Source organism: Nicotiana tabacum, chromosome 21 (assembly GCF_000715075.1).
Source record: "Nicotiana tabacum cultivar K326 chromosome 21, ASM71507v2, whole genome shotgun sequence".
Lineage (NCBI taxonomy): Eukaryota > Viridiplantae > Streptophyta > Magnoliopsida > Solanales > Solanaceae > Nicotiana > Nicotiana tabacum.
In genome coordinates, this window is record NC_134100.1 from 34961606 (window position 1) to 34973607 (window position 12002).

The window sequence follows — 12002 nt, forward strand, 5'->3', positions numbered from 1 at the left end:
CCTAACGGTTACCATTTTGACCATAAGAGAGAATGTCTCTTGATAATACAACCCTTCTTGTTGGTTGTATCCTTTAGTAACCAATCTAGCTTTGTATCTCTCTATTATTCCATCTGACCTATGCTTAATTTTGTATACCCATTTGCAACTAATCGAAACTTTGCCTTTGGGGATAGGAACCACCCCCCGTGTCTTGTTACTCATCAGTGCATCTATCTTAGCTTGCATAGCATCTACCCATTTCTGATCCTTTATTGCCTAATTATAGGATGCAGGTTGAACATCTATTGACACTTCAGCAAGATACGTCTGATAGGTAGTGCTCAATGTGTCATAGCCTAGATAATTGGACATAGGATACATGCAAGTTGAAGAAGAAGGCTTCATAGTTGGGAAAATGTAGTCCTTGGTCCAGATTGGTGGTTTTGATCCTCTACTAGTTCTCCTAAGTTGCATATGGGAGACTTCCTCACTTGCCACATTTGCTGCATGTTCTGGCTGTTGAACTGGAATCTCCTCATCATTACTGTTGGATAAATCATCCAGCTGAGGAACTGCATCTTCATTTTCAGCATGTGGTTGTCCCATTTCTTGAGCAGGAACCTGCATTTCCTGAATAGGAGCATGCGGTTGTTGAGATGAACTTTGTTCTGTTGTATATTAATGATAGTCTATAATTACGTATTTTAGTCTCTTATTACACTCTAATTTACTGCACTTTAATTGAGTTTGAGCTTTAATCGCTAGTGTTTTTTCCTAAATGTGTGTTTTATGCCTTGTAGGAGTGATTCCGATCTATGAAGATGTTATGGAATGAATTCAAGCTATTCTAGAGCTTTGAAGTCTGATTAAAAGCTCAAGGATTAAGTTGAGATCATGTTCGGGGATCAACGGATGATAGTGCACTTTAAGAACGAAACGAGCAGGCATATTGTGCATTGTCCAATAAAATGCACATAACTTTTCGCTCAGAAATCCGTTTGGGCTCCACAATATATAGTTGAAAAGATATTTAAAAGGGCTACAACTTTTATGTTTTACATTTTTCCAAATTTACAAAGCCGCATGGCGTGGTGCGTCGCCCCGTGCGGTGCGCCTGTACAAAGTTTACAGAGTTAGAGTCTTATTTTGCGTGGGAGAAGGTATTTTCATTTGGGCCCAACCCTACTTAGTATAAATACATGTAAAAATAACTTTTGATAGACTTTTCACCTAAGGAGAGCACAGAGCCGCCTTGGAGGTCGGGTTTCATCTTTTCTTCTACCAAACTTAGTATTTTTTATGTTTCTTTGTATGATTTGTTGTTTGGCTATCATGTCTATGAGGAGCTAAAACTTCACGTTCTAGGGTTATGGTTCTTTCATGACTATTGTTATTCGAATATTGATTTTAATTTTTTGATTTATCGTATTGGTTTATTTATTCAATCTTGTGCTTAATTATTTGATTGCTTAATCACCAATTGAATACTATCTATGAATCTAGAATTGAACTCAAAAGTTGGAATTTTAGATTGCATATAGGATTGAGTAGAGCAAATTCTTGAACCTGGGCATCGGGGAATGGATTCGCGGTTAGGATAGATATATACCTAATTGCCTTGCTTGGTTGATGTACAAGAATTATAAATGCGTTCTTGTTGATTCTAACTCCATAGACATATAGGCGTTAGGTTAGCTTGAATAGGAGAGTAAGAACTCGACAGATTCTTCTGAGCAATATTAACCCTGTCAACCAATAAGCTAGATAAATTAGTTAGTCAATTTAATTGAAGAATACAATAGGAATGTTAGATAGCCCATAACCCTAGATCATTTTCATCATATTGATAACATAAAAATCTACTCTTCCTTTGTTCAGAGTTCATTATTTGTTTTCTTTATTTAATTAGTTTAGAATCAAATACTTCTAGATTTAATTCTTGTTTAGATAATTATGATAGTCTAATTTAGTTAATAGTTAATCACAAGTCCTCGTGGGTTCGACATCCGATTTTTAGTCACTTTATTACTTGACGACCGCGTATACTTGCGTGTGCATTTGTCCGCAACATATATTGTCTAGTTGATTCAAAGAACAGGGGAGGACTTCTTTCTTCTTTCATAAGCATGAATGGAAATACATCCTCTCTAAATGTAACATCTCTGCTGACAAAAAACTTCTTGTCCTTCAGATTGTATAACTTGTACCCTTTCTAAGATATTGAATATCCCAAATGGACTGTTGCTATTGCCCTAGGAAGAAGTTTATCGCTCTGGTTGGTGACTGTGGCAAAACAAAGATAGCCAATAACCCTTAGATGAAGTAGTGAAGGTGGTGACTTATGGAAGACCTCATATGGTGACTTTCCACCTAGTATAGAGGATGGTAGCCTTTTTATCAGATATACAGTTGCTAGTACACAATCTCCCCAAAAATGCACTAGTATACTTCCCTGAAACCTCAGTGCTCTAGCTACTTCTAAAATATGCCTATGCCTCCTCTCCACCACTCTATTTTATTGTGGAGTGTGTGGATAACTACTCTGATGTATTATGCCATTGTCTGATAAAAAAGTTGCGCATTCAGAGCTGAAGAACTCAATTCCATTATCAGTTCTAAAACATTTAACATTATGGTTAAATTGCGCATTGACCATCTTGATAAAAGACTTTAGAAGCACAAGTGTATCACTTTTCAACTTCATTAAGAACACCCAAATCATTTTTGAATGATCATCCACAAGTGTCAAGAAGTATCTATTTTCATTAGAAGTGGGCACCTTGTAGGGTCCCTAAATATCTACATGCAATAGCCGAAAAATGACTCCTGCTCTAGTGGTACTAAGGGAAAAAGGTTTCCTAGTTTGTCTTTCTAATGGACATATAGTGCATTTATTGAAATTGCAATCTATAAGCATCTTGTTCTTCATAAAAGCCAGTTGCCTCATTACTCTGGCTGGTACATGTCCAAGCCTTCTGTGCCACACATTATTATCTGTAGTAGTGTCTTCTACCAAACAACTTTTAATCTGTTGCCTGGGCTTATTTGCACTTGATCCATATGGTAACACCAGATAAAGACCACCCTTTTCTTTACCAATCTCCTTCACTTTCCCAGTGCATAGGTCCTGAAATACACACAATGATGGAAAGAAAAATACTGAACAAAATAGCTCCTTAGTCAATTTTGAAACTAACAATAAGTTGTATTTGAAGTCAAGCACACATAGAATATTTTGAATTGATTCACCACCTGTGATACTGCATTTTCCTTGATACATAGCTGGTACTGATTTTCCATTTGGCAGATGAACATTACCTCCTTTGGAGTTAGTAATCTAGTTATATCAGTCAGTAAACTAATATTTGAAGTCATATGATTTGTTGCCCTTGTATCAATAATCCAAGGAATGTCACAGATTTGAGTCAATTGTAAATCAATGTTACCTGCCATGTTTACTGCAAACTCTTCTCCTTTGTCTTGATTCAACAGCTTCATTATCTGGTTGTACTGCTCATCAAAAAAATAGTTGTGCATTCCTTGCCTTGCTATATTAGAATCTGCAGTTGTGGCTGCCTGAAACATGTCATCCTTTGCATGAAATCCATCACTCATAGCTGAATTAGTTTGTCGATACTCTTGCTTCCTTTTTCCTTTGAAACCAGGTGGGTAGCCCACTAACTTGTAACAAGTATCCTTAGTGTGGCCTTTGGTTCTGTAGTACTCACAATACAGATTTCCATATCTCTTGAACTTTTGTGTGTTATCTCTAGAACTCATTAGGGCAGTGGAATCACTCACCTCATTCATAGGTGTATTGCTCATACAAACTTTCCTTTGACTCTCCTCATGAATTAGCATAGCATATGTACGACTCACACTTGGTGATGGGGACATAAGCAGCATCTTACTTCTAATGGCACTATAGCTCTCATTTAATCCCATTAAAAACTGAAAAAGTTTCTGCTTTTCTAACTGTGTTATGAACTCTCTTGTTTCAGGAGTTATAGGCAGAGTTGGAATTAGAGCACTATACTCATCCCACAGTAGTTTAAGCCTATAATGATAAGTAGAAATACTCGAGGTACCTTGAGAAACTGTAGCAATTTCGCGATGAAGATTGTAGAACCTCGATCCACTGATTTTGTCAAAACGATCATTTAAATCAGCCCACACCTCATGAGCATTATTGGCATAGACTATCTCATTCACTAACTCCGGCAACAGAGTATTCATAATCCAAGTCAAAACTGTAGCATTGACACGTTCCCAATCCTCGCCTAGATCATGAGTGAATTGATCCTTAGTGCATGTCCCAGTTATGAACCCTAATTTTCGTTTAGCTCGCAACACGATCTTCATTGCTCTGCTCTAGACTGAGTAATTCTTATTGCCAGTTAATCAGACTAAAATTATTACATTTCCTGGTGCATCTGAGGGTTGTAGGTACAACGGATGTCACGGATTATCAATGTCTAAAGCAGTCATTGCAAATTTACTCAGAAAATTGGGGATTTGAGGATAAGCAAAAAATGATTGAAAATTCTCTCAGCAATTTCATAGAAACAACTCTCAAACTAGAGTTTTAGCTTCGATTGATTTACTCCAGCTCTGATACCATGTTAAAATCCACCATTGTTAGGTGGAGATGAAGCTCAACTAAGAGAATGAAGACGAAGCCTAGGGAGAGAAACTTCTGGACAGTTGTATCTCACTGTATATTGAGAGAAAAGAATCAATTACAAGAGTTAGTTCTACTACTATTTACACGTGTATATATAAGCAATGAATTAGCTCTTAATTAAACTCTACAATACAGTTATTTCAATTATAACTAACTTCTAACACTGAACTAACATTATGCTAAAGTAACCGATTGTCACTCCGTCTCTAGCCCTTCAACAAAAACAAAAGCAACTACACGGACAAACCTGTCTTTTATGATAATCCAAAAGAAAAAAAGATAATAAATTAATAGAGTAGTATGTGTTTTCTCCTTTTTTTACCTAATTAAAACGTTCCACCAACCAAAATACTGTTGTTTTAACCATCAAAATTGTATAATTCTCGTTTAAGTTTATATCTTCTACTACCTTTATTTGTGAACCGTCGAACTTATTTTGCACACAATGATTGCAGCAAAGAAAAATATGGCGTATTAAGTAAAACTTATCATTACTAACAGTTCTAAGCATTTACCAGATTTCCCCTTCCCATTACTAATAAGAAGGTAGGAAAATCAACATTACACTATTTGGAGAAAAAGGGGCCTCAAGGGTTATCTAATTGTCTTTTCTGGCATCAAATCTTGATGATTCATATTCATGATTTATTTTAAAGCATTCAAACTGTGTTACGTTAAATCCTATCTACTTGGACCATTTCTGTGCCCTGATGTCCTGTAAGTTATATCGCACAAAGTAATATTAGTCTTTTCTATATGTCGAAGCCATTATTTCGCTGATTTATTGGCATGAAATTTTCTTTTCAAAACACTGAGACTGAGAATTTAGTTAACATTCCGTTTGGTTGTTTTCCAATGGTGGTGTTGTTTTTTTTCCAACTTATAACACACATCGTTCCTTTTTTTCCATCTGAAGTTTGTTCATCAAACTTTCTTAGTGGCCTTTAGACGAAAAAAAGTGTTGTTTTTCCATCTATGTTGGTAATTTTCTTTAAAGAATTTGCAAAGAATTAGTTTGTTTTTAAAAAAATCAAAAAGCAGCCCAAAAAGGACTTCTGCTCACATTTCCTTTCAAATTAACTTGAAAACAAGAAGAAAAAACAGAAGACATTCAAAATAAAATCTGCATGCAGTAAAATCAACCAAACGTTTCGAAATTGACCAACTGTTGCACCAAATTAAGTGCAGATTGAGACGAGGCAGGCAGAGGTCCCAAAAAAGTAACAATAAACCCTTGATGACCAGATACTTCTTACAGACGTATCTAGCAAAAAATATCACTCATTTGTAACAGTAAAATCGAAGGGGTTCTTGTTTATTCATTGACAAAAAAAGTAAAGAAAACTAATTCAAAAGTTAACAGACATTAATATTATTTGATCATTCTTTCACCTTAAGCGTCTTATCCGACGTATTCACTTGTTCGAAAATGTAATTCTAAATTTACACACAATATAAATAGAAAATTTTTATGAATTTTCTGAAAATTTACTGCTATTTTGGACAATATTTATTTTAGTATTAAGTGCATTGAGAACTTGAATCCCCCTTTCTATTTCAACTTTACATAGTTTTGTAAGTTTTAATTTCTACTAAAAAAATTAAAATTATGAGCAACTTTCTTTTTAGTTTTAAATTTGTTAATGTCTTATTTGAATTCTTCATTCTTCAAAGTTATTGGTTCAATTTATTTACTATTTTGAATCCTGAATAACTTGATTTGGTACATAGGTAAGTTCAATAACACGTACGTAAAATGAGAACACAAAATAGATCATGATACTAAAGAAGGTATAAAGAGGACGAAGTTCAAAACCTAAGAGACAAAATTAATATAAAAATAATCGGATAATGACTAAGCGTGAAAAGTTGATGTTGGCCCAAGAAAGAGATTAGTTTTGAAGATTGACAAAGGAACTCAGATATGAACCAGGTCCATCACTGGCAGACATAGAAACCGGCAGAGTCAAGGCACGTGAGTTGCACATGCAGGAGATAAGCGTATTCTGGTAGAATGAGATATCTCTTGATCGAAAAGATTACAAAAAACGATAAGGAGAAGGACTCCTTATTCAGTAAGAACAATATTTAAGATAAGGAATGATTTAGGAGTTGAGTTTAACTAGAACTCTTCCACCAAGGAAGAGTAGCATTAGGATTCTAGTTAATTCTTTATCTACTAACTCCTATATCTTGCAGAATGTTCTTATTGTACAGTGATTCACAAAAGTAGAAGTTAAGCAAGAATTGAGAGAAAAATAGCGAGGCAATTTTGCAAGCAGTTCGAGTGATATTTGAGTGTGCGAATCTGATGCTACTTGAACCAGCTAGAAGAACCAGTTCTAACTGTTGTCTTTTAGTCTAGTTATTTGTAGTAGTTGGTTTTAACTTGTACCTTTTTAGCTTTATCTAGAAGCGTCTGTAATAGATACTTTGTGTTTTCAAGTTAGAGTTAACTTGAAGTTTGTCGCAAATAGCTAGAGGCTAGTTTGCTACAAAGGGTTAGAGGTAATCCTAGGTTTACAAAAGAGTTTTTGTAAATGTTGTTTTGGCTCACTGATTTAGTAAAGAGTTTTGGGAAAATCCTAATGGGATATAGGTTGTGGTTTTTTCACCTTTTGAGCCAGGTATTTTCCACGTAAAAATATCTATGTTTTTTTATTTTTTGTACTTATTATTCCGCAACAGTAGCAGTTGAAACACACAGAAGAACCAGGTCCTTCTATAATCTGTGCACGCGAAAAATTGGACACCATACAAATCACCCCCCCTCCCCCCCACGTGTGGTATTGACGTATAAAACATCAATTGGTATCAGAGTCCTTGAAGAGGCTAACACCTTAGGAGAAGATCAAGATGAGTGCACCACCTGGAAACTGGGAAGGGCAATCCACTGCTAGGCCACCACTCTTCAATGGCCAGTACTACTCCTGGTGGAAAAACAAAATGAGAGGCCATATCATAGGAGAAGACTATGAGCTATGGGACATTATCACAGATGGTCCATTGGCTACCATGAAGATAAATGCCGAAGGAGAAGAGGTGCCAAAGACAAGAGCTGATTGCACTGCTAAGGACTTGAGAAAGTGGGAGAAGAATGCTAAGGCCAAGAAATGGCTTGTGTGTAGACTTGGTCCAGACGAGTACAGCAGAATTCAAAGTTGTACTACTGCTAAGAAAATTTGGGACACCTTGCAAGTGGCTCATGAAGGAACTGCTCAGGTGAAGAGGTCCGTAGGTACTTTACTATATTCTCAATATGAGAATTTCTCTATAAAAGAAGGAGATACTATCCAAGAGATGTATACAAGGTTCACCACACTGACTAATGAACTGAAGTCTCTTGGAAGGACTCTTCTTGAAGAAGACAAAGTTGAGAAGATTCTGACTAGGGTTCTACCAGTTACTTGGGAGAGCAAAATCACTGCCATTCAGGAATCAAAGAATATTGCCACTCTTAGGTTGGATGAGCTAATTGGAAATCTCACTACTTATGAACTTAGAAGGAAAACCATGAAGATGGATGTACCCAAGAAGGAAAGGAGTCTGGCACTCAGAATCACTGAAGGTGCTAATCTAGAGGAAGATGAAATGGCTATGATCACCAAAGACTTAAAGAAATACCTTATGAGAGGAAAAGGTTCTTCAAGAGGTAAAAATTACAACAAAGCAAGGGTTCCTAAAAAAATGACCAATGAGGGCTGCTACAAGTGTGGGAAGACTGTTCATCACATCAAGAACTGCCCTCAATAGGAAATTGAATGAAAGAAGGAAAGATCTGAACGAAGGAATAGGAAGAAGGAACAGGTTCATCCCAAGAAGAACAAAGGATCAACAAAGGCTATGGTTGCTGCTTGGGGAGAAAGTTCAGATGAGGAATCAAATGATGAAGATGGAGATGAACAAGCACTTATGGCAATTGGAGAATCAGATGGGGAATCTCATGAGGAATCTGAGATAAGTATAATTCATCTCAAAGACAAGACTAAGTTTTTGTCTAAAGAAAAACTCTCTGAATTATTGCTAGATTTCATTGATGAATCTGAGGAAATAAATAAAGAAAAAGAATAGCTGTCTAAAGATTGTGTGATTTTAAAGGCAAAGTGTAAGAACCTGAAACTCAGAGTTAGTGAGACTGTGAGTAAAAATACTACTCTGAAGAACCAGGTTCATATACTTGAAGCAAATGTTCTTGAGTTAAAATCTAAAAATCTAAAACTGAAACTAGGAACCAGTAAGAAGACAACTAATTGCACACAACTCACTTTAGAAGAAAATGTAGGCAAACTGAAAGATGAGTTATATAGGAAGGATGAGCAGGTAAGAGTGCTAAAGGAGGATCTAGGCAAGGTCAAGCATGAACTAGACAGAACTAGTAAATGGAACAGGTCCTTCGATGCTTTGTCATGGCTACAGGAACATCACAGTAGCAATAGAAGAGGACTTGGCTTTGGGAATCAGCTACCTAAGTGGGATCCTAAAAGCAAGTACCTCACTAATCCTGAGAACAAGATTTGTACTCACTGTGGTAAGACTGGTCACTATAAAAGTGAATGTAACGCAAAAGAAAGGGCGAGTCAAAAGAACAAAAATTTTGTTCAAGAGAATAATTGGTTACCAAGTTGGGCTAAAAAGAATTTAATTCATCCTTTTGCTTGTAGAAAGGGACCCAAACTAGTTTGGGTTCCTAAGACTAACCCCTGATTTCCTTTTGTAGGTTCAAGTAAAGGGGAGCATCCAAATATGGTACATGGACAGTGGTTGCTCAAAGAATATGACAGGAAGCAAGGACCAGTTCCTTTCACTTGAGGACCTCAAAGGAGGAACTGTCTCCTTTGGAAATAGAAATAAAGATGAAATCATTGGGGTTGGTAAGGTAGGTAAGGATGACTCTCATTCCATTGAGAATGTCTACTTGATAGACGGCTTGAAGTATAGCCTAATCAGTGTGTCACAATTGTGTGATAGAGGTAACTTGGTAGCATCCACCTCTACTAAATGTTTTGTGATAAATCTTATCACTGAAAAAATTATTTTGTAGGGTAAAAGAGTGAATAATATATATATTATAGATCTGTCGACACTCTCAGAGAATGAACTAACTTGCTTAAGTGTGCTGGATAGTGATCCCCTCCTTTGGCATAGGAGACTTGGACATGCAAGTCTAAGTCAACTAAACAAATTAGTCTCCAAGGAGTTGGTGATAGGACTGCCTAACATTAAGTTCAAGGAAGACAAAGTTTGTGAGGCTTGTGTAAGGGGGAAGCAGGTAAGATCCTCTTTTAAATGCAAGAAAGTGGTAAGTACCACCAGAACGATGGAACTGGTTTATATGGACCTCTGTGGTCCAATGAGAACATTAAGTAGAAGTGATAAGAGATATGTGATGGTGCTTGTTGATGATTATTCTAGGTTTACCTAGACACTATTTTTAGCATCTAAAGATGAAGCATTTGACATGTTCACTTCCTTTGTTAGAAAAACTCAAAAACAATTAGGAAATCAACTTGCATCAATTAGGTCTGATCATGGTATTGAATTTGAAAATGCTAAATTTGCTGAATTTTGTGATGTGCATGGCATAGATCATAATTTTTCTGCCCCTAGAACTCCACAACAAAATGGAGTAGTTGAAAGAAAGAATAGGACTCTTGAAGATATGGCTAGGACTATGCTTCTTTCTAGTAAGCTGCCCCATAACTTTTGGGCAGAAGCTGTAAATACTGCATGTTATAGCATAAATAGGTGCATGACAAGACCTCTAGTAGAGAAGACTCTCTATGAGTTACTTAAAGGGAGAAAACCAAACATATTTTATCTTAGGGCATTTGGATGCAAGTGCTTTGGGAACAATAATGGTAAGGACTCCCTAGGTAAGTTTGATCCCAGAAGTGATGAGGGAGTATTCTTGGGATATTCTTCACATAGTAAAGCTTATAAAGTATATAACAAAAGAACTATGTGTGTTGAAGAAAGTGTACATGTGATTTTTGATGAAACTAACATTCTTTCTGAGAGACAGGAACAGGATGATGAAGCAATTGGGCTGGTTAAACACTTAAATGAAACCACAGCCTAGACTGAAGCAGCTCTGGAGGAAGGAACATGTGATGGAACAGGTTCATCTATCCCCGGCAACATGACAGGGGGAATAGAACAAAGCAATTCTCAAACTTCAGTGGAACTTGTACCTGAACCTGTTCCACAATAACATAACATTGAGGGAACATCAAGGGGAAACCAGTTGGTTGTGAAACCTTACAAGTATCAAAGTTCTCATCCTATTGAGAATATAATTGTGCTGAGGCTTCAAAACCAGAACTTCATTAAAGAATCTTTGTGCTTTTGATGCCTTCTTATCTCTTATTGAACCTAAATATGTCGCTGAGGCTTTGCAGGATGCAGACTGCATAAATACAATACAAGATGAACTCAACCAATTTGAAAGGAGTCAAGTTTGGCATCTGGTACCAAGACCCAAGGACAGATCAGTAATTGGCACAAAATGGTTCTTCAGAAACAAACTTGATGAAGATGGAACAGTTACAAGGAACAAGGCAAGATTGGTGGTTCAAGGATATAGCCAAGAGGAGGGCATAGACTATGATAAAACCTTTGCTCCAGTCGCAAAGTTGGAAGCAATAAGACTCCTCATAGCCTTTGCTGCTTACATGGAATTCACCCTTCACCAGATGGATGTCAAGAGTGCCTTCCTTAATGGCTATCTAAAGGAAGAAGTATTTGTCAAGCAACCTCCGGGGTTTGAAAGCAAGGAAAGTCCTGATCATGTGTACAAACTTGACAAAGCACTTTATGGGCTCAAGCAGGTGCCAAGAGCATGGTATGAAAGATTATCAAAGTTTTTGCTTAAGCATGACTACAAGAGAGGTAAAATTGACAATACTTTGTTCTTAAAAGAAAAAGGTAAAGATCTCTTGGTAGTTCAGATATATGTTGATGATATAATCTTTAGAGCAACTACTGATAAGTTAAGTAAAGATTTTGCTAAACTAATGGGGAGTGAATTTAAAATGAGCATGATGGGTGAGCTTAATTTCTTTTTAGGCTTACAAATTAAATAAAATTCAAATGGAACTATGATCCACCAGCAGAAGTATGTAAAAGAGTTGCTTAAAAGGTTTAAAATGGAAGATTCTAAAGAAATCGACACTCTTATTGCAACAGCTACAAAGTTGGATATAGATGAATCTGGTTCATCTATTGATCAGAATTTGTATAGGGGAATGATTGGCTCATTGTTGTATATCACTGCTAGTAAACCTGACATTATTTTCAGTGTAGGCCTTTGTGCAAGATTTCAGGTAAATCTGAAGAA

At 36.5% G+C, this 12002-nt stretch overlaps 1 protein-coding gene across 1 annotated transcript; it reads right to left on the reverse strand.

Moving 5' to 3' along the window:
- Nucleotides 1-258: 258 nt before the first annotated feature.
- Nucleotides 259-4344, reverse strand: LOC142175200 (uncharacterized). The gene is made up of 3 exons (XM_075241780.1): nucleotides 3301-4344; nucleotides 2933-3109; nucleotides 259-612 (listed from the first exon to the last, which is right to left on the reverse strand). Exons 1-3 carry the CDS (start codon nucleotides 4342-4344, stop codon nucleotides 259-261), a joined length of 1575 nt encoding a protein of 524 aa, XP_075097881.1.
- Between the last annotated feature and the right edge of the window lie 7658 nt (nucleotides 4345-12002).